This window comes from Condylostylus longicornis, unplaced genomic scaffold (assembly GCF_029603195.1).
Source record: "Condylostylus longicornis isolate FDR11 unplaced genomic scaffold, ASM2960319v2 ptg000031l, whole genome shotgun sequence".
NCBI classification, from domain to species: domain Eukaryota; kingdom Metazoa; phylum Arthropoda; class Insecta; order Diptera; family Dolichopodidae; genus Condylostylus; species Condylostylus longicornis.
Window position 1 is genome coordinate 151,252 of NW_026578000.1, and position 24,809 is coordinate 176,060.

The window sequence follows — 24,809 nt, forward strand, 5'->3', positions numbered from 1 at the left end:
ATTTTTAATTTGAAAGAGAAATTTTAATTCTCGTTTTTATAATTAAAGATATTATTAATATTCATTTTTTTTTCATAAATTTTAATAATGATTTTAAATTTTTTTTAAGCAATATGGTGTATTAATTTGGTGATATTGAATTACATAAGTGAAACGATATTGTTTAAGACAATTTTGTTCAAATCTAGAGTTTATTGCAACAATTCCATTTTAATTTAGTATTAAAGAAGGTGCTGAAAACAAAAATAATAGGGTTAATAAACCATATTCTTAACCATTCCCAAATAGGAACAAAAACATACGTCTGTACGCAATGCCCATATGTCGTTTTATATTTTCGTATCTCAGGTACATATTTCAATTTTAATTATAATTAGCAAATCTTAGCCTTTATCAGTAAGTAGTAAGTCAACGTGAATATTTCCGGTAAATTTTATTGCTGAGAACCAGTTAAAAAAGTTTCAGTTTTAATTTCAACTCGATGACTTATTTTTTTTTTAATTATTAGATTCAAAAATTAAATTTAAAAGAAATTTGAAAATTATATTAAAATTTACTTTTATATTTACAATAATCTTATAATTGGTATATTCCTATGTATACATGCAGTCAATTATAATCTTAACACTATTATAACACTATTACAACACTATGTATTTACAACCATAAAAATATAGAATTATTAAACTTAAATTAAAATGTTATAATATTTTCTTTTTAAATTTTATAAATGTTATAAAGTCTTTATATCAAAAATATTAATTTAAAATCGTATTTATTAGCTTTTATATCACAGATGTTTCTTGACTGTTTGGAGGATAAGGAATATCATAAAGATTTTCTGCAAAAAAAAAAAAAAAACAATTAAAATAATTATAAATTAATAAAATATTTTTGCTTTTACATGTTTTTTTCAATAAAATAATAAAAATAATTAAGAGTTTGCTTTTTATTATATTTAACCCTAAAATGCGCACGGATATTGAAAAATAAATTCTTAGGAAGAGAAACGATTTCGAATTACATAAAGAGGCAAAAAATAATTGTAAAATTTTTTTTTAACTAATTCAGTTGCATGCTTGAATATCTTTCACAAAATTGGGACTTCTCATAACACTGACGAAAATTTCCATCATTCGAAAAAAAAATTTTAATAGTAATACAGTAATATAAAAGCTAAATAGAGCCTTCCTCGTCCCTGAATTATATATTAGCTTTTTCAGTAAACTTAATAATTACAGTTCTAGAATCAGTTTACAATTAAATTTTATTGAAGCTATTTATTATGTTATTAAATTCTTTAGATAATTTCTACATCTTTCTTATATTGAAACCTGTTATAAAACTTTAATATAATAATTTATAAATTTTCAATGAAAAACCATCAGATACAGAACTCTTTATTCCCAAGAGTTTTTATAAACAAAAAAGAAAGAAAATCCTGTAAGTAGCTATAAACCATCAATTTTTTTTTTTTGTAATGAAGTATAGTTTAAAAAATATCAGAAAGATGACCAGGTAAAAAACCGGGAGCATAAAACTAATTTCAAAAGAATTCTTTTGAAACTTTAGACTCCAAAAGAAAATATAAAATTGAAAAATATAAAAGTGAAGTAGTTCCATTTACTCTTTTGTGTCAGAACATAAGATGAAAGAAGAGAAGTACAATAAGAGCACATAAAATTTAAGAAAAATAACTAAAATAAAAAAAATAGCCAAAAGAAAAATCTATTAAAAGGACGAAAAACACTGGTGGATAAAAACTATTAAATAAATCAGGAAAATTTTGGTTTTTCTCTACCTTGTTTTTTTTTTATTAAACCTTTCATTTTTGTGCTCCAGATAATAAGTAGCAATAATAGAAATAAACTTTAAAGGAATTCAAGATTGATATTTCACTATTTTTATAAATGAAATTTTTTAATTAAATTATAAACGAAAAAAATACAATTATTTATAACTGCTTAATCGTTCAATCTTTTAAAATTTAATTTACGAATAGAAAACTAGTGGAATTTACAAATAGAAATAGAATAGAAATGTCGTGACATTAAAAAACAATTTGCCCAATTTACAATTGCTCAGTTGTAAGCGTAAACTCCTAACCTGTAAAATATGTTAACATTTTTAAATGTTAATCTCTCAATAAATTTTCTAATTGGTCTCTTTACATATTTATTCCCAAGAATTTACCAAACTAATTCATTAATTAATTAATTTATTTATATTTACCTCGAAATTCTTCATCGTATTGCAATTTTACTCTTTTTGGATTATCTTCGCGAAATATAAAATAACATAATAATATTAATATTGCTACAACTAAAACTGTTAATAATATAACATAAATTAGTGAAATTAATTTAAATAAACATTTCTTTGGATATGTTGCACAAGTATCGATATGACTTTCAATGCATATATCGTCAATATTTTTTGAAAATCCTTCATTACAATAACAGTCTTCTTTAACACAATATCCATTTGGGCATGTTGTCGAATTACAAAATTTTTTCCAAAACATTTTTGAATTTTCATTTTTATACGTTCTAATATTTGGACCGATTACATCAGCAATTTGTATTTGTTCAGTTCTTTCTGTCGGATCACTAGTATTAATTATTTCCGTAAATGGAATAAAATGTGATGTTCTTGAAAATTTTTTTACAATACTTTCGGTAGTAAAACTAATTTTGTCACATTGTTGGGTTAAAACATTTAACTGGTAACCATCAATACATTCACAATTTCCTGGTGAAACACATGTACCATGTAAACAATTATCACATACAGGATGGCACATATAAGAATCATTTGAATCAATTTTATATCCTTTCTTACAAACACATTTGTATGGTGTTGAGCAATAACCATTTACACATTTTTTCTTACAATGTGGTTTACATTGTCCATTTTTATCTTTCTTGTAATTTTTATGACATTCACATTTATTTGGTGCTATACAATCTCCATTTTCACATGAATCACATGTAGGAATACAAGTATTGTTCATCATTTCATAACCAAGATAACATGAACAGGTGTTAAACGATTTGCAAAAACCGTTAGTACATGATTGCTCACAATACGGTGCACATATGTCTAAATTATTCTTACGATATCCAAAGTTACAGTCACATACTCCAGGAGCACTACAAAAACCATTTTCACATCTTTCTTCGCAAAATGGTTCACAAATTGATTTACTACCACTAATAAATTTATATCCGGGCTTACAAATACAAACATTTGGTGAAACGCATACTCCATTTATACAATCCTCTTCACATTCTGGTTGACATCTAGAAGTACTACCTTCTATTAATGTAAATCCCGCATTACATGTGCATATATTTGGAGCTGAGCAAAAACCATTTTCACAAATATCTCTGCATTGCGGAACACATTGGTTTGAACTATTAGCCTTAATATAACCAGGTAAGCACTCACATCGTCCAGGCTCAATACAACGACCATTTGTACATCCACCATTACAAACAGGAACACAATCACCGGTGGAATTTCTTTCAAATCCACTATCGCAATAACATAACTCTGGTGCTGCACAGTATCCGTTTTGACAACCTTTCGAACATTTCGGCATACAATAACCTTTACCTAATCTTTCATGTAGTTGATAATAATAACCATCATCACAGGTACAGAAATTTGGAGCAGTACAATGTCCATTAATACACTCAGTTGGACAAAAGGGTTCACACAATCCCGTTTCTTCATTAATTTTATATCCAGAATTACAAGTGCATGTCTCGGGAGCTGAACAAAATCCATTTGGACAACCTTTAGAACAATTTGGTACACAAGTACTATTATCATCGTCATCATCATCGTACATGTAGTAACCATCATTACAAGTGCAAACATTTGGTGATATACAAAATCCATTTTTACAATTGTCACATTGCGGAGTACAAGTATCATTTTCATCTTTAATATATCCAGAAATACAAGTGCAAATTTCTGGTCCAATACAACGACCATTCTGGCAATTTGAACATATTGGTATACATCTAAAATTATGAGAGTAAATTATTTTATTATATATAATATAGCTTTTACTATGACTTACCTATGATCATTAAATCTTTGATAACCTGGAAGACACGTACATGTATTAGGTGCTGTACATCTTGCATTTTCACATACGTTATCACAACGTGGAATACAACGGTTCATTACTCGCGCATAATCTGGACAACATGTTTGAATTACTTTCGGTCGTGACCTTACCTAAAATAGAAAAAATTGTAATTTAATTGTCAAAACTTTGAAAATTTGTAAAAAACTAAAGTTCTTTAATTGAAAAAATTTGCTACCCATGCAATATTTTTTTAATTTAAACCGAAGAAAAATCAAAGTAAAAATGGTTTATACTAGAGTGCAAAATAATTGATAACAGCAGCATTCTATTGCTATTATAGTTACACTATAACGCTGCTATATACAAATAATCATTACTGTTCGTTTAGTTAAATGCAATAATCATGTGTTTAATATTATTTATCGTTATTGGCCTATTTTTAGATTTACGAATAGAACAAAAAACACAATGCAAATTGAAGATAAGAACCAAATAATTTAAATTTGATTGATAAGAAATGCCTTGCAACAATCATATAAAACACTGCATTTTTACTAAATAAATAAATCGTTTTCAATTATATTAAATTATTTTTTTTTTCTTTTTTTGAAATATATAATGCAACCCTTAAAGTTATTTGGTACAAAAATTCAAGATAAACGTTTAAATTTCAAACGTTGTTCACGGATATTGTTTTGATGTGAATTTGGCCACGCTTTTTCTTTGTCCATCAAACGGGCGGATGAAAATTAACTTACGATTGCAAACAAAGCTGCGTTTACACCAAGTTTTAATGGTATCAAAGAAAATCACGAAAAATGTTACTTTTATAAAGCCTACATAAAAATATTTTTTGGCTTACAACACACGATGTTGTTTGCGTCAATCAATTCTAATCAAACAAAGTGTATGAAGAATGATTTGTGTCTAAACTGCATGATTGTGCCTATGCATGAGCTCGAACCAAATTCTCAGTCAAAAATTTTTGATGTTTTTATTCTTTTTGTTTTTGAATTTCTTTTCTAATAAATCTTACTATGAGATTATTGTTAAACGGCTTTACTTTTTTTATCACTAAAATAAATAAAAATTAAAATATAAAAAATACAAAAAATTTATCTATAAATTCACTTTTCCTCAATTATTTTTGGTACTATTTCATCATTCTTACCAAAAGTTTTTGTATATATTTTTATATACCGGTTCTTAATATACAATTTACTAAAAACAAATTAAAAAACAAAAAAAAAACTAATTAATTTAAACTTAAATATTCGAGGTCATATTTATTTGTGTACACTGTACATAATGGCAAATAATATTATCATTTTATAAATATGTATATACTCGTATGTAGACAAATTATATGTAAATTGTATATAAAAACTGTTTCTGATGCTGTTTTTCCATATTAATAATTATCTTAATTTCTTTGGGCCATATATATGTAAATTATTAAACAATGGCTTAAGATAAAAATGAAAATGAAAACAAAATATAAATTAATAATTAATGAGAGAAACCCAATTTAAATAAGATAAAGACTAATTAATAATTATAATGTGTTCTTGCAAAAATAAATAAATTTTTTCTTCTTCCGACCTATGTATAATAAAACAAAAAAAATTTAAATAAATATTAGCATAATTTTTGGTTTATTTGCATACACACTATGTGTCTTGTTGTCACACTGTGTGTAAAATAGCGCTAAAAACGACAACGGTTTTTACACCAAAATTTTACCTTAAAAATTTCATTTCATTTTATATTCCAGTTAACTATAATAAAAAATTTACTAAAATAATAAAAAAATGGTCAGTCCATTAGATTCTATGAAACTGTACAGAAGTTGATCAGCTTTAGAATATATACTCGTTCTTACTTCTAGATCTTTTATGAAGATTATCTATGCTCATCTTCAATGAAATTATTTTACGATTAATCACTTCAAGCTGAGCTTTACTAATAAAATACAAATAAATTATCACATAATTATTTACTTAAAGAGCAATGACAAATAACGTATACATATAATGACACATACTTAAATAATGTGCCTAACGAAAATAAACTCATTTCATGAAAAGTTTTTTTTTTGGTAATTTAGAAAATTTAACTAAATTATAGTTAAACAAAACCTATTTCTTATTCATAATAAAATTAAAAGCTCTTACAAATTATTTTTATTTTCTTTGAAATCATAAAAATTAAACGAAATCTCGTAATATTCCCGTTTATTTAGAAAAAGTAGTTTGTAAAAATTCTATAGTTGCGTATGAGCACTAGATTTTGAAAAAAAATTTCCTGATTTTATTTTACCAATTATACGTCAAATTTTGTCAAATTTAATTTGATTATATGCTAAACTTTGTGAAATCAAATGTCTTTTATACGATCAAATATGATCGTAAAATACATTTGATACAATAATAGAAACTTGTTATGAATATTTAACAATAATAAAAAATATTTTATGAGTTATACACGTTGTAGTTATTTTATTTGAGTGGTATAACAGTTACATATATCATGTATAACAAATATGTTTAATATAATAGAGGAAAATCAAAAATTTTAAAGCAATTTATCAAAAATTTGTTATTATACAAAACTAAGGTACCAGACCATAATGTCAAATAAATGAAGCACATACATTATTGCAATATTATGTAGGATTTACAATATGTAGTAAGATTACTTTTTCAAACTGCATCAACAATAATCTTTCATAATAATCATAATAATAAAAAAAAATTTTTTTTGATTTATGAAATATTTTTACTCCAAATTTTTGTATAATAGTAAATTTTTATTACGAACAGCATTAAAAATATTTCAACTACAAAATTTTCTTAATTGAAAAAAATATTACGAGTATTTCATTACGTTGACCTTGAATTACCCAAATTTTTTTATGTTATTTTTTTTGTTTTTCTTTTTTAAATTTGTAAACTTTATTAATTTATTCTATTAGTATATTACTTTTAGTATTATTGTTAAATTTCACAATAGAAAATATAATTTAATCGCCCACTATTACAAAAATAATTTAAAGAGAAAACAAGAGAATAATTTTCATGTAGGCATTTAAAATGTCAAAAATTTGAAAATTTTTAAAGGGTTTTGAACCAAAAAAATTCAAATAATATGTGAACTACAAGCATGTGAAGTGTTTTTTTTTTAATATTTAATGTTGTTATACATTTTACAATCAATTGCACTCTATAGGTATAACGTAATTCCTTTAAAACTTTTACATTATTCACAATTTGTGAGCACAAATTACTCAAAATATTCAAAATATTAACTGTGAAATTCACTCTAATAACTATTTTTTATATTATACGAACCTCAAATTATCACTAACAAAATAAAATACAATACGTTTTAAATTCATTCCAAGATTTATTCTAATTTTCTATTAATATATAATATTTTTAATTCATAAATCAGAATTTTAATTAAATTTCAATTAACTTAATTCAAAATTTTGCATAAATTCCATATCAACATTTAAAAAATTTTTATATTCAACATAAAGTTCAAGTTTACAACAATTATTAAATTTTTAAACAATTTTTCATCATTTTTTTCACCTCTATTTTTATTACGTTTTTGCTTTGTCTGTTGTAAAACGAAAAAAAAAAAAATTATCTCACCTCCGGAATATAAGTTGTTTCAGGTTTTGTTTTTAATACATAACGACCGGTAATATTATTATATTCTGTATAAACTTTATCTATTGTTTTTTGTACATGTATTCGATATGTCTCCAAAATTGTTTTATTACAAATTTGTGAGCTGATCTCATTGATTGCAATAAAGAGAATAAAAGCTTTTATTATTAGCATGCTGTTGTGCTATGCTACCGACCTACCGTACCGTATATTATAATAACAATAATTACTCTCGTACTATAGTTATCGTTTTTGTCGCGCGTTACTCTTCGATTCGAACAACAAGACTCAAAAGAAAATATTATTATAAAATATGTTTTTGTTTTTAAGTTTTAATATTAATTTGAAAGAAATAGAAAATAATAATAATAATGAAAAAAAAAAAACAAAGTAAATGAAATTAAAGAACCGAAAAAAAAATTAATAAAATTTTTTTCTTTTCTTTGCTTGTGTTTTCGAACAGTGATCAAATCATACTAGCATCCGAAATTATTGTGTACATAATACTACTTCCGTTTCAACATAGATTTGAATATTATAGTTTTTTATTAAAGAAAAATTTTTAAGTTATCAAAAGTTCTCTTTTCTTTTTCATTTTTGTTTCTTTTAGTTTTTAATTTAGCTTTGTTTTGATATTTTTATACCCGTACGAACGTATGTTCGAAGGGTATACTAAATTTGCCTTACCGTTTGTAACGCTAAGAAATAACGGTGTTAGATATAGACTCAAGTGTATGTTTTTGATCAGCGTCAAATTCTGAGTTGATTTAGCTTTGTCTGTCCGTCCGTCCGTCCGTCCGTCCGTCCGTCCGTCCGTCCGTCCGTCCGTCCGTCCGTCCGTCCGTCCGTCCGTCCGTCCGTCCGTCCGTCCGTCCGAACGATAACTCAAAAACTAATTGAGCTAAGCTCACCAAATTTTCACAAATGATTTATTGTAGTAAGTGCCAGAACCCTATTTAAATTGGACATGATCGGGTTACCGGTTCGGGTAGCTGCCATACAACTTCAAAATTTATTTGGCTATATCTCAGAAACTATAAAAGTTATGGTATTGAAATTTCACACAAACGAATATATTAGTAGGGCCAGTATGCCCCATAAAAGTCGTTGAAATTACTTGGCTCCTTCTGGTACCTGCCATACAACTTCAAAAGTTATTTGGCTATATCTCAGAAACTATAAAAGCTGTGATATTGAGATTTCACACATGTGAATATATTAGTAGGGCCAATATGCCACATAAAAGTCGTTGAAATTACTTGGCTCCTTCTGGTACCTGCCATACAACTTCAAAAGTTATTTGACTATATTTCAGAAACTATTAAAGCTATAGTATTGAAATTTCACACAAACGAATATATTAGTAGGGCCAATGTGTCTCATAAAAGTCGTTGAAATTACTTGGCTCCTTCTGGTACCTGCCATACAACTTCAAAAGTTATTTGACTATATCTCAGAAACTATAAAAGCTGTGATATTGAGATTTCACACAAGTGAGTATATTAGTAGGGCCGATGTGCTTGATAAAATTCGCTAAAATTTCTTGGCTCTTTCTGGTAGCTGCCATACAACATCATTAGTAGTTTGGCACAACCAGTATTTTGAATAACACATAGTACTGAAATTTTGCATAAATTAATATGGTAATACGGCAACTTAACGTCATAGTCTGCCCCATAGTTAGTTATGGCACATTAGTTATTCGCACATAGGATAACAAATTCGTACGGGTATCACAGAGTTGACAAGGTCAACTCTATTTTTTTTCTCGTTTTTGTTTTGTTTTCATTTTATTCTTCACATACACTTTTAAGGTTAAAAAACAATAATAGTGCGAACGCAAAAAAACAACTTTATATTAAAGAAGAAGAAAGTCTAAGATATTTAGTTTCCCAACACTACGATAGGATACCGAATATAAAACTGTTAAAAAAAATTTTGATATTCTATTCTTTTTAAAAATAAGTGCTATGCCTATAAAATTTATAATGCAAAATAAATTTTTTTATTATAAAATTTGGGAATAATAAATAAAATTTAAAATATAGAACTGAATAAATAATCTCGGATCAAAAAGAAAGTTGTAACGTGCCTTAGGGTATATGGAAATTTTATAAGCACGCTCATACACAGACGAAGTTACCGGCAGAGTGAAACAAACAAACCAATTTGTTTTTATTATTCTTGCAATTGTGTTGCAAAAGCATAGTTCTTAAAAATATTTGTTCATTTTTTTTGAACATTGACTAAATCAGATGAACTGCTACGATACCAATCATATAATTCTAAATTGTTTCCACTTTCAAATTTAATTGAATATTGCAAATTTTATGACGTTAAGACAATAAAATTTGGTATACATATAATAAGTATCACGTACTTATATAATATGTATATATGTATGTACTTAATACGCATAAATATTAGCAACATTGTATTATTTAATATTTAGTTCACATAATTTCAATTATATTAACTATTTATCCATTGATATAGTCTATTGTCATTGACAAATAAAACAAAAATATTTATTTTCTAAATAAAGTGTAAATTTATTTACGTGCGAATATTAAACACATTCAGTTATAGAACAGTCAAAATATATATTATAAAAAAAAAATACCCCCACTCTTAAAAATTAAATAAAACATTACGGATATTTAATTAAAAAAAAAAAAACCTAAATGGATTAAAATTGCTTCGAAATTGAAAAAATGTAGGCATATATGTAGAAAAATTTAATTCAATTAATTATTTAAAAAAATAAAATACGAAAATGAAATGAATCAATTTCAATTTCAAATTGAAATTTAAATTGTAAATACAATAGAATAGAGTTTAGCCGAAATTGTCAACACTTGGATAGCACATCAGTAATTTTCAAAATCATATAATTAAATTTTTATAAAATTAACCTACATTGTAATTATATAAATTATATATCACGTAGACAATTCAAAATACTTACTTATATATGTATGTACATAACAAGTAAACTCCATTAACAGGCTATATTATTAAATATTCATTCAACTGTTAATGAAAATATTCAATTATTTGTCAATTTAAACAAAAATTTTTTATTTAACATTATAAAATTCCGGAAGGGAAATCCTATAATCTTAATAAAATTAAAGCAAAACTATAAATTTATACTCCAGAGCTCTTCAATTTTATGCACAATGCACTAAGCTATTTATTATTTGACAGTTATTTAAAAAAACAACAATTACGCCATGTTGAGGCTGCAAGACAATTTTAATGCACCACAGTGTACTTATAAGCTATTGAATTTTAATACTTGATTTTTCTTAACATCTTGTATAAAAAAAAATCATGATTTTACTGTAAAAATCGCTAGCTAATTCGCTAATATATACAATATAATAATTTTTTTATTTGACACATTACCATGAAAAAAAAATAAAATGCTTATGACATTTATCTGCATTAATATTGATAACATAATTTTATTTATTTATTTATTATTGATAATTGGAAACTATTTTTACAAAATGAGAATAAAAATCAATAGAATTGAAAGTGAAATTAAAATTTAAACATTAAAAATTTATTTTAAATTTTAAAAAATTCTTCACTTGATTCATCATAATAATAAAACGAGTCTATGATTCACTTCTAGCGAATATACGAGTATTGAATTATGAATAAATTTTTATTCATAGTTTTGATTTTTTTTTATATGTTTTTGTTTTCTTTTCGTTTTAAAGCCGACTATAGAAATTTTCGTTTTGTTTTATCAATGGTATAGGATTTTTTTTACTCTCCTTTTTTAAATATTTTATGTTTTCAGAGTGATCATCAATAGGATTTTTAACTAGCAAACTTTCACAACTATAGAGGGTTTGACAAATATAAGTAGGTATTAACCACCCTAAACAACCTTAATAATGGATTTAACATGTCATTATTATAATTTGACAAGTTATACTAAATTAAAAAAAATTAAGCTGATCTTGGAATTCGGTACCTTGAAATGTTTGCTTCCCTGGAGGTGGATTGACAGTGAGTGGAATTTAAAAAATTTTCAAAATATATTTACAGGAATGGATCAGAGTAAATTTAACATAAAAACGACATTATTCCTGACGCATATAATATTAAACAATGTTTTAAAAGTGCCATTCTATTTTAAAATCTATCACCTCATTCAGTTTGAATACATAGACTTATTAGAGAACATAACCATTGAATTAAGCTCATGTGTTAAAAACCTAAGCTAAAACAGTTGTAAAACGAAAATCAATTTTCATTTTACTATGAAGCACGCTGTTAAAACATAAAATTATAACATATTTGCATATTATATAAATATGTATACTATAGATAACTATTATTTTTCATTCATTTAGCGGACTACTAAAATGAAAGACAATAAAAACAAAATATTATGCTTTCGATGCTTTAGAATTTCTTTGAACATTTATTGTAGATACACATAAAACGTAATCAGTTATGTAACGGCTTGTGACCAAAAGATATACTATACCGGAATAAATTTGCATTTTGATTAGATTAAAAGGAAGAAAAATAATAATATACAAAGTATATGATTATATAGTTTGTCCTGCAAAATTATTAAGTTGTCGAATCATTTTCATATAATAGTCATAATGTCTTCTACATTTTAATATTTTAAAGCAGATAGAAATTTTACTTTATCATAAAATATTTAGAAAAATGTGCGGTAGTATTCCCAATTCGAAAACAAATAAAGAAAATTCTACTTAAAAAAATCAAAAAATTTAATAACTACATTATACATCACAGTATTGTCATATTTAATATGTAAGTTTAGGTTTAGATTCGAGCAAATATATTACATATTAACTCCTGATCGATACAAACTATAAAATATGTAAGAAACATAATATAACATGCTTCTCCATCAATTAACTAACAATCTACGGAAAGCCCTCTTGTGTTTTCCTCTAACTAACGATAAAGGCTTGACTCCCTAACCGTTCTACTGATGAGCCAGAGTAACTTTTCTAACCCAATATTCAGGAACATTTTGTTGTTAAACGAAGCTTCCACTCAAATAAGTTTTTTCCTCATATTAATGCTTAGTTCAAGAAAAAATGTAAAAGAATCAAAATCTGCAAAAATTACCTTTATATTATAATGTTAAGTATGTTTGAAGATCTATAGTTGTAACACTTTATTGTCACACAAATCAACTTCAGTAACTTATAAGCTGAACTACGTATTAAAACCATGTTACTGAAATTTTTAACAGAAGGTCTTGTTTTATTCTTAACATTTTAAAACTTAAATCTGCTGAATCAGTGAAGACACGAAATATTGCCGAAACAGAAATGCAAAGAAAAAATAAAGACTTCAGAACACTGATTTTAAAATATGAAAACAAATCTAGTTATTGCTTAGACAGACAATTGCTATTATGTTTCTCTATAGGTGTCGCCAAGATTTTTTTACTCCCTTAAATGTCATAAATGTTATGCTAATGAACCCTATATAGCAATTTTCTTATCATTAATAATAAAAAGAATTGTGTTTATACCTACATAGTTGCGTTATTTTATTATTGTTGTTGTAAAATTTTTTTTATTATTCATTTTATTTTCAACGATTTCATTTTAATAAAAAAAAATTTTTAATGTTCTATTTTTTTTATGTCATTATCAGTTTGGTCTAATACTTTCAACAAAATATGCACAATAAATATTATAAATTTCTATATACGTATGTAATTATGTACGTGAGTATATTAAATATTATAATATAAAAATATCTTAAATATTTTACTTTGGTCAAGAAGAATGTTAAAGTATTTTCTTTTAAATTAAAAATTGTAGGCAGTGCATTAGAGCGGAATTGAACTTTTGTTATCAGTGAACAACGAACACACATAATGCTTATAATGTATCCGCACATATTGAATAACATGCTGAGTTTCATTCACTATAATATTTTTAAAAAATATTCTGATAATATAAACTTGTTATACAATTAAGTATTATGCATAAAATAGTTCTTACGCAATATCACAATATCTTTATAAAAATAATTTTGGGTAACAACAATGGTCTGTAAAGTAGCACAAAACCTTTCTAAAAGTGAAAATATAAGCAGTACTTAAAAGCTTTTACTTATTTAAAGTACCTTCATTTTCATACCAAAATATTTAAAATTATTGCATACATTTAGGATAAGACAAAAAAAAATTAAAAGAACCATTGGCATAAACTTAATTATAAATTCCATAAGTCAAGATAAATAACTTTGATGGGCGGTAGTAGGAGTATAAGTCAATTTTTTGCAAAAACCTGATAAGTACACCAATGTAATCTAGAGCTCCAAATACATCTTCTATCAAAAATTCATAGCGCTACGACACTTACAAACCTTTGAAACAAATGCATTTAAATATATTGTTCAAAGCAAAAGGGAACAGTTTTATTAAGTTTTTTTGCTCTAGTGAAAAGTTGATATTTTTGACTTATACTCCTACTACCGCCCATCAAAGATATGTATTTCTATTTTTTAACTTCGTGGGGCATTCAGTACCTTGAGGAGTTATAACTATACAAGTTAACAATTTCTCCAATGGAAATAAGTTTCCGGTTAAAATCCTTTTATATTTTTCAGCTTTCTATTTTAAAGGGTTGAAATAGGCGCATAGATGGACGGTCACACTGAGTGAAACAAATAATCACATTTTTTAAAAGTTTTCTCTTGAAAAAACGCTAAAAAATTAAAACAAAATATTAAATAATATTAGTAGCAATTTATAAGAAAAAGAAAAAAAATAAGAAAATAAACGGGAACAAACGAATAAACACTTAACATAAGTCACATTTCTACATGAAGAGGGCGTATATAATGAGGAGGTTTTCACATTTTTATGTGTGTTAAATTTATTAAATTGTGATTACATATAAATTTTATTCAGTTTAATTTTATGCAATTCAATTCAAATTTTTTTTATTTTGTTTTTTAGTTTTACGAATATTTTTATTAATTTTTATTGATAGTGAAAATTGGAGGCGTAAATATAGCGCAAAAATGAATAGCAATAAAATAATTAATCTTTCCGTTGAAATACCGAAAAAATTTTTACACTTTAAAAATATTATATTATATTAAAGTAATATACTTATTGAATAATAATTTTTTTCTCATTAAAGGATTGAATGCTTTAAGGATCTTATAAGAAAGCAGTAAAAAATTCTATTTTTGTAAAGAGGCTAACAAATTATAGTTAAATTGCATATTAATGAGTTTTTTATTGAAATTTTGTTGATAAATATTATTACCAAAAATGGTAAGTATAATATATGTAGCTGTACAGAAAGTTGCATGCGCTCTTTTATTTAAACATGATGAATATTTATTATTTAAATTGTATTTTTTCTTCATAAAATTTTCAAACTAATGCAAATAAGTAACTTTTGAATTGAACTAATTTTGAATCGTGTTTGTTCATTATTTTACTGGATCCAAAGCCTTATTTACCAGAACTGGTCAACTATTGATAAAAAAAATGCAGATAAATTCTGAAACAATTTCAGTTATGGTAAAAAATACATATGATAATGTTCAGTGAGAAAAGTTTCAAAAAATTCTTAATGTAGCTCTTCTCAGATGTTGTATAGTACCTAATTCGAACCAAACTTTTTCATCTCTTAATTCAATTAAGAGTTGAAAAAGTTTGGTTTAAAGACACAAAATGAAAAAAAAAAATAGTCTTTGTTTTGTGCTATACAAGAGAAAGATGTAGTTTTATAGTTCATGATTCGAATTTGATGTTGAAATTTAATTTTTTATAAGCAAATTTAATTTTTATCTTATATTTTCGTACATAAATTTGAAGTACTATGTGCTCTCACCACCCTTTCTTCCTACTTCCATGGACCCAGCTTTTAATTTTTATTTAATGGAAATGTTTTCAATTCTCTCTATGAAAGACAACCAAAATTTGCTTCAGAATTCTTTTTATACAGAAAAATATGTTCATATTTCTTATTATCTTCTCAACGAACAACACTTTTCAATTAAATAAGTATGTGCTGCTGTATTTTCATCTTAAAATCTAATAGAAATTCTCAATTATCATTATGTTTAGTATAATCTACAACAAATAATGTTTACTGCAGTGTGTAATTTTAAGTGCACTTCGCCATACACTTAATCGTCGTATAATGTTTTACATTCATCTTATAAACCTTTGCAACAATAATAATGAAAATATAATGAATCAAGAAGATGTCAAAGTTTATATTTACATTATTATATATACGATTATTGTTTAATATAAATTTACTTTATTGAAATTTAAAAAACTGAACAAATTTATTTATCAAAAAAAAAACTTGAAATTCTTTATAGTATTTTTGTCAAAAGAGTAAATTTGAAAAATATACTAATAAAATTTTGATTTCAATCTCATTAACTTTTATGGAATTTCAACATTACGCACACCTATATTTAAGTAGGTATACTTACAAATGTAAGTAGGGTTTTTTTTTTTTCAATTTTAGAGCTTTTGAAAAAGTGAACAGAAAACGAATTTCATTTTTCATATTTCTAATCAATATATGTATTGGCAAATAATTATATAGGTATGAACTCTTACTTAAAAAACGCTTCCATATTTTTCACTACAAAATTTACTTTCATTTGATTTAAGAAATAATCGTCGTTTTAAAACACTTCAAGATGGTGCTTCACTTAGCAATTTGCCAGGAAATCCTACAAATCCAATTACATACAACAGGATTCAATAATTTACGCTGAAGCTCAGATGAAAAATTGCTAACGTACTACGATTTCCACTTAATTTTATAATTTTCCGAGTTGTAATTTTCCGTAATGCAGTAATTTCAATAAACACTAAGTGAACCGACTGCAGAGCCAAAATTACTGATTAATTTTAAGATGACTAGTTAATATTTGCTAGATCATACTTTTTAAAAATTCTCGATTATTATCAATGGATCGACCAATTTTATACTGCTTTGCAGATCAATATTCTGAATACCATATTCTGAAATTACAAATTTGATCCGATTTAAAAAGCAACCTCTACTTATAAAAACTAACAAATAAAAAAATTTACCAAATCAGAAACTTTTGCGTGCCTAGAATATAACAAATTCTTATAAATTATTTTTGTCTGCCCTTTAACAGATAATTATTTATACAAATATTCTTTAACATACCATGTTAGATAAATTTTTTTTATGAATAATGATATTAATTCATACAACTAAGTCAAAAGAATAGATTTAATAAATTCGAGTGAAACAACAAAAAAACATCTCACGTCATCTATAATATCGTAAATGAAATCACTAAAAATATTAATTATTTATTACAATTTTTTTCTTACACACCTGAAATAATGACATCACCTATAATGGGTGAGTTTGAACTTTTTTTTTATTGTCATCACGCTATTGTAATTATTTTGCTTTTCTAATTCATAACACAATTAGCCTTGTAAAAGTTTTTGACTCACTCACTTCTAATTGAAAGTAAAATGTAAATAATTTCTTTAACAAATTTCCTTTTTTTTTAATATGCTATATATTAGTAATATTAATGTGTTATGAAAAGTTTTGTGTCACAATTAAAATTTACAGTTAATATCTGAAGCATATTTCCTTTCTAATTTCTTAAGTTTTGACACTTCATTTCAGAGGAAGAAAATATTTTTAATAGTAGAAAAAATAAGGCGTTCACTTTTAGATGAAAGTTATTAAATTATACAAAAGTGGGAATGAAATGAACTAAATCAAATTTAATGATGTATAATCATAATCATTAAAAAAAAATTATTATTAAGCAAAACTTCATTTTATTAATGTTTTTTTAAGCACAGTCACGAACGGATGACTAATAAGTGCGAAAACAGCATAACAATTCGAAATTCCCTCGTACACACTCCATACGGCGAGGTGTAATTTTTGACATTGAGAATAAAAACTTTTTAAGTTCAAGTAGAATTGCACCCCAAATGACAAGTTGTATATAACATAAATATCATAAGAGCAAAAAAATTTTTTGAAATTGATCTATTAAATGAGCAACATCACTTCAATATGTAACATAAGTACGAGTGCAAATGGATGAATTTATCAAGTACAATAAGGTATGGTGTCTAGTTTTTATTAAAAAAACGCAAAAAAATTGCGCTCATAATATAAGGATACTGAGTATATAAGGACAAATGCAAATTTGCGTAAGTGCAAATAAGTTTTCAGGTCCATAACAGTTGTACTGATCCGTTATTGACTGTATATTGATGTACACTTAAATGAATTTTGAAAGTTTACTAAATTTTGCTAAGTTCAGTCACAAAAGCGGACATCTAAACAGATGAGAACGTATTCATACTTTCGAAAATATTTCATAATTTACTTAAAAAATTGTACTTACTTTAAAAATTATAACATAAGGTAAAATTAATTGTGTGTAATTTTTTAAATCAAAAAAAAAGTTTCCGATGAAAGCATTTTCTTTTACATGTTAGTGTATAACATTTTGACAAATTATACCACTTAAACCAAAGTACATAAAACTGCTTAGTTGGAAAACATTTGATTATCATTTAGATTAGCTTTTGCAACTATTGAAACATATATTATGATAAAACTTAATTCATTAAAACTCTTCCTTAAAATTATAAATGTTTGGAAAGTACGATTTCTTTTAGTACAATTGATTAAATTATTCGACGTGTCGAAATTTTCTGTGAAATTTTCAGAACTTATTAACGAATAATTTTAAGTCTTTTCAATCTTTGCTAAAAATCAACATTAGATAAAAGAAACAATTTTCAAAGTCAAGTTTTTTTTTATTTGTCTCATAAATCGAACGCAGAACTATTTTGAACTGAAAAAAATTTTTGACATTTTTAAGAAAATTAAATTCAAATTTTCTCTATTTTCACTTTAATATCTTGAACTTTACAAATGCTTTTATTATGAAATTTTTCAATATTTTATTTCCATATTATTTTTTCTGCTTTTTTTTTGGTTTATTAAAATTCAAAAACATTATTTTTCAAAAACTTTTCAACAATGTGTAATCTTTTCTCTCTTTTACGTGCAAAAATATTATACAACCACATGAATTTCATTGTTCTGAAAGCAGAACACGAAAAATATAAATAGCAAATAAAGAAAGAAAAAGAACAGTTCCCTTTTGTTTCAAAAGCCGAAAATATTCTTATTTTACCTTTAAAAAAAGTTCGCGAAATATTTCTGAACATTTTAAATCTATGTGAATCTAATAATACATATACACATAGTATGCAAAAAATGTACATACATAATATACATGTCTACAATGTTTATTTGACACTCATCGTATTCCTCTCTTCTTCTTTTAGCTTAAAAATACTAGCGACCTCTGTTGATGATTACCTTAAATTTCAATATTTTTTTTCTTCTGTTCTTAATATTCGTTGATATATCTATTTTTTTTTTGAGTTTTTTATCAAGTTAACTAGATAAAAGCAATCAGCATTCATATCAACCAAAACCATAAGATGAAAAAAAAGAAAAAAAAGTTTACCTTTTCACGCAGTTTGATAAGTATCACCTAATAATGCACCGCAATAAATATTCTAAGCACAGCAGGTGAACAAAAGTAAATTGCCTAAAATTAAATATTCCATTTCTTTCATGTACATTATTTTAAAAGTCGAAGAAAATTCCTATATTTTTTGTAGATAATTTCTAAGGAGATGATAGATTGTGAATAAAGAAAGTATAATGAGGAAGAGGTAGTGGAATAACAATAAGAAGATAAGTTTTTATCCTACAGATTTATACATTAAGGTATTAAAAGTTTCTTTCAAGAAACCGGAGGTTGTGTTTCCCATTTAAAATTCCAATACAAAAAGTTTATCTTTGGTACACTTCCAAAAATTTAAAAAAAAATGTGCATATTATAATTTCATTCTGTCTGAACCGTCTTTCAGTCTGTTTACAAAACTTTGAATATAGAAAAATTAGGTTTTATATAGAAATAGATATTAGCAAATGCATTATTTTTCCACTTTTTTGGTTAAAAGTATTATTTCTTTAACCTAAGCTCTTTATAACAAGTTAATAACTCTTCGAAGTAAAAACTAAAGTTTTTCGTAAGAAGCAATAAACGAAATATTAAGCTGTCGAATTATGCCTTTAAATTAACTGTAACCTCGAAAGAGTTTTTCGCTAATTTTGAAAATAATTATTGCAACTTGGATGTTTGTCAAATTTTATAAATTTATAGGAATTATTTGATATCTACAATCTTTTTTTTTCTAAAATTAACCTCTCATTCCTTCCTCTACCAAGATTTCAAAATGCTGGTTTTCGATTTTCTATTTCTTCGAAGTTCTTTGCTTTATCAAATTTCTAGAAAAATAAAAATGTTAAACAAAAACCATCTTACATTTAAGACAATTAGGCTAATGTCTTATTTTAATTAATTGATAATTACGACCAAGCTACTAAAAATTATATGGAAATAAAAAGGAGCACTGCACTTTTGTTGTAAAAAGGAAATGTTCTATATTACAAACCATGGATTTAATGCTAATTTTTTTTTATTCTTGTATGTTTTACAATTTTTTGTTTGCTTTCATCAAAAATTCAAAATTTGAGAAATTGGAAAATATTTGTCTATTGGAATTTTATAAGATTAGATAATAAATAATAAAGTAAGAATAAGATATGACTATAGTTTAAACATAAAAGAAAATCAAAGGATTACAAAAATTGAATTTTACTTTTTTTGTAAAAAACAAAACTGATTTTTTACTTTTGTATAAAAAATAATTTTTATAGAAGATTATGAATAGCAAAAAATAAGAATGCTTTTATGCAACACATACAAAGAAAATTTATGAAAAAAATGTTAAAATTTTAAAATATACATAAGAATATTTTAACAAAGATACAGATCCTTTTACAGAAAAACAATTTTTTACATTGTTGTACATACATACATATTTTTGTTAGATTTACTGTAAAAAGTTTTATTTCAAAATTCATTTTTTTGTTAGCAGATTGTTATTCTTATTTGTTACATAATTATTTTACTATGAACTCCAGGTGCAAAACCTTAGAAAATATAAAAAAATATTCCATTCTTTTCACCCAGAGGGCCAGAATAAACAAAACTTACAACAACTATTTATGTATACATACATGTATCTATACTTTTATAAAATACCTTTTATAAAATGAATCATTGTGTTAGTTTCTTAATGAGCTTATCAAAATTTTCAACTGAAACTTTACGACTTCTGCCCGTATTTTCTGAAGTGAAAAAGTCAGTTTAATCTGATTTTTCATTGCTGAGTGTAATTGAGGAATGAGAGCGTTTTCTAAATTAGATTGTCTTAATGCGACGTACAAATGAATTCACCTTTATAATTAGTACATATATTGTTATCTTTTCCGACAATTTTTGTGGTTACGTTTCATTATTGACAAGTACCAAATTCTGATTGTAAAGTTAAATCAAAATTTTCCAAATTGTTATTTTTACAAATTTGCATTCGAATTAAAAAATCTTGTTGAATGAACTAGAGCACGTAAAGAATATAAATAAAGATTAAACAAATATTATGCGTAAATTTTCATAATATTTTACTACTAATTTTTTAGAAAAAATTGGAAAATCGCTCGCTCCACATCAAGAATAGAAAAAAATCTATAGGTACATCATCAAATACTTCTTTTCAAATATTAACTTTTAATTTTTCACTTTAACATAAGATAAGACGTTTAAATATCCTAAGATATTCTCGAAATCATTTCATTCTCTCATTGCGATGTCAATTTTAATTGTCAGTATAATAAAAGATTTATTTTATCACCGCATAATAAAATTGTTCAAAACATCGAACATGTTGAATGATTGTATCAAAAAGGCTCTTGAAATTGTATCAAAAAGGCTCTTATAGGTTAATGAAATTTATATTATTTGAAATTATTTTCAATTTTTACGTTAAAGTTTTACCATGTTATCATGCATAAGTACATACATTAAATCAAACCACACTGCTAAAAGTAGAAATTTTTAAATAAATTCACAAAAAATATCTGATTGATGTTTGTTGAATGTTTATGACAAGATAACAGAATTTTCAGTTAATTTATTGTAGTTTTTCATATTATTTAAATAAGTTATAAAATGAAGCTATACAATAAACTTGTCAATCTTTTGTGAAAACTTTTTCACTTATTAAAATATTAGGTATTTGTAGTGATTCTAATGATTTGCAAAATTCACTAATGCACCAATGTAGCTATTCAAAATTCTAATCAAAAATTAAACTGGAAATTATGATAATTTTGCAAATATTTACGAAAAATTTTGACATATCCTATTTAAAACCTTTGTGAGTGAACTCTAGAGCTAAAAATTAGTTAAGATTTTGTTGTAAAGCTCTAAACGCACCTTTATTACAAAGAAAAATACAGAAAAAACTATGAATTAAATTCCTTTTTAAAAGAAATAAAAGAAAAATTTTATTAAAAAAAATTTTTTTTTTTTGAATCTATGCCAAACACAAAGTTATAAGAATAGGAAGAATGAAAGAGAAAGGCAAAATAATAAAAAAAAAAATTACATACGTTTGTAAAGAGAGTGCTGCTTTTCTTTTTCTCTTCCTACTTGTATTTTCAGTGTTGCCATTTCGATAAACTACCTCTACGAAAAATGTAACCTACGTACAAATTACCCAGCATTTACACGTACAAGTTACTTGCAAGAAAGTTGCAATACATACAAAAATTTTACTAACACATTGAAATATTTCTACTTGCTTGTTTACTTGCAGTTCAACTTGCAAGAAAATTTTGCTGCCAGTAATTTGAGCAAGTAATTTGACATATTGAGAAATTCACAAAAAAAAATTTGTTGTTTTGTTTTTTTTTTTTTTTTAATTTAAAATTTTTGAATTTTATTTTGAAAAAATTAAACTTAGCAAACTTATGGTTTCTAAAATTTATAAACAATTATATATATTGCTAGTTGTTTTCTTCTCAACGACATTTTCAAAAATTAACTTGCTAAACGCCTACGTCATAATAGCAAGTAATTTGACATTTCGAAAAACTAATTGACAATTAATATTATACAAACTTGCATGCAAGTAACTTGTATGTGTAAATGCTGGGTTAGATTTGTTTTTAGTAAAGACTGTCAACAAAAAAAAAATCTTTTCAAACACCATTGTCAAAATTATTTTGAATGAAAATTTCAAATTTGTCGAAAATATATTTCGCTGCGACTGATAAAATATTTTTATGTTTTAATACATGTAAGGGCATCCTTATTTAAAGAATTATATTCGAATACGTCATTCATATTTTTAGTCACCATAGAATATTTGCCGACCACACTGTATACGATAAGGAAGATCATAAAAGGCACCAAATTTTATACGCCAAGTTTTCAAAAGGAACGTTTATCTTTCCTGCTTTCTCTCTGTGTATTCGTGAATAATAATTTTACTAACTTTCGGCTTTTCAACTATAAGTCAAATTTACATTCTTCGAAGTACATGTTATGTTAACTAAATCCTTTCTGGTTTTCTTAAAATTTAAAAGGAGTGTTTCAGAGATTTCATCACGATCTTCAGCGATACTTTAATCAAACAAAAAAATTCAATTTGTGCTTTCTTATGTGTTCCCCACAAATAATTTTTTTTTTTAATTTGTTCAGATAATAAAAACACCTAGTTGTTTTTGAAAAACATTCTTAACGTGTTGTTGAAAATGGGAATTTCCTATTCTCTTTCATTGGCAATGCTACATATATTGTATTTTTTAAACACAAAAACAAAGGAGAGGAAAACTTGAAAACGCATAAAATATGAAACCTACTATTGAAAGTGCTCCTGCAAAAGATTACTAGATATTCATTTATGAAAAATAAAAGAGAAAAGAAAACAAAATATGTATATACAAGTGAAAGAAATAATAAAATTATCTTTTAGAGTGAGAAAGAAATAAAAAAACGTGCAGTGAGAAAACAGAAAAAAAATTATTTTAATGAAGTGAAAAGATAAAAAATGAAAAGCAAAATCAGTTTAATGACACAATTATTTCATGCTACGATACGCTATGGAATTTTAAAATTGGAATTTTACGAAGCGAGTTATGATAGACTGCAGTGTATTCCTTTCACATAAACTCCATTTAGAATTTCTTTTTTTCATTTAAATATTCTTTAAATAATGAATGTTGAACTAAAAGAATTGTAAAAAAAAAAGTACATTTCCTGAAATTACAATATTGTTAGGATCAAAAGAATTTTTCAATATTTGCATTTTAGGAATACAAATTTCTTAATAAATCTTGAACAAAATGAGTACACAACCACGATAACTTTTGTACAAGAAGTGTTGCAAAACATTTCAAGATGATGTCCTTGAGGCTAAACCAAGGAAAGGAGAAGTAAATGAAAATGAATCCGTTTTAATTTAAAAAAGGGTACAACAAATTTTTGAAGGTCCAGATCAAAATCAAAGAAAATCGGAGGTGCTCAGAACTCTTATCATGATTTTATAGGAGGCTTTTCATTAAAGAACCAGTAGGTACAATCAATTTGTGAATGACGCCTAAGCCTATTTAAGAAGAAGAAGCACTTATAGGTCACTGTTTTTAGTGTAACTAGTCCGCTGTATGTAAGGAGCCTTAAAATTCATTAGAATCGAAAAATTTTTATTCTGAATTCAAAACATAAAATAGGTTCCGAGAATTTGATAAACAGGCAAAATAAAAATTAAAGAAACCAATTGCTGTTCGCTCGACTTATTTTTTATTAATATTTAATATTTTTAAAATTTGCTAAAAATGAAGATGTCTATGTACATTTCATTTCGTAAAAAGATGTAATTCGTAAAATAGAAAATAAGGACAAACAGCAAAAAATTGTAAGAGGAACTGAAGTAGAAAGTAGAAAGTTTTCTTCATAATATTAAATAAAAAAAAAAAAAAAAAATAAATCAAGGAACGAGAAGTATAAGAAACGCA

The 24,809-nt window shown here is 25.1% G+C and overlaps 1 protein-coding gene across 1 annotated transcript; it reads right to left on the bottom strand.

Moving 5' to 3' along the window:
- Positions 1-600: 600 nt before the first annotated feature.
- LOC129608366 (fibrillin-1-like) lies at positions 601-7,953 on the bottom strand. The gene is made up of 4 exons (XM_055519850.1): positions 7,762-7,953; positions 4,091-4,251; positions 2,233-4,031; positions 601-841 (listed from the first exon to the last, which is right to left on the bottom strand). The coding sequence occupies exons 1-4, from the start codon at positions 7,951-7,953 to the stop codon at positions 786-788; spliced, it is 2,208 nt and encodes a 735-aa protein (XP_055375825.1). The 3' UTR covers positions 601-785.
- Between the last annotated feature and the right edge of the window lie 16,856 nt (positions 7,954-24,809).

What these genes read in the sequence shown, in the direction of transcription:
- LOC129608366 (XM_055519850.1), bottom strand. Translation starts at nt 7,953, where the DNA reads ATGCTAATAATAAAAGCTTTTATTCTCTTTATTGCAATCAATGAGATC. An exon ending in AAACAACTTATATTCCGGAG is followed by an intron (nt 4,252 to 7,761) that starts GTGAGATAATTT and finishes TTTCTATTTTAG; the next exon opens with GTAAGGTCACGACCGAAAGT. An exon ending in CAAAGATTTAATGATCATAG is followed by an intron (nt 4,032 to 4,090) that starts GTAAGTCATAGT and finishes TCATAATTTTAG; the next exon opens with ATGTATACCAATATGTTCAA.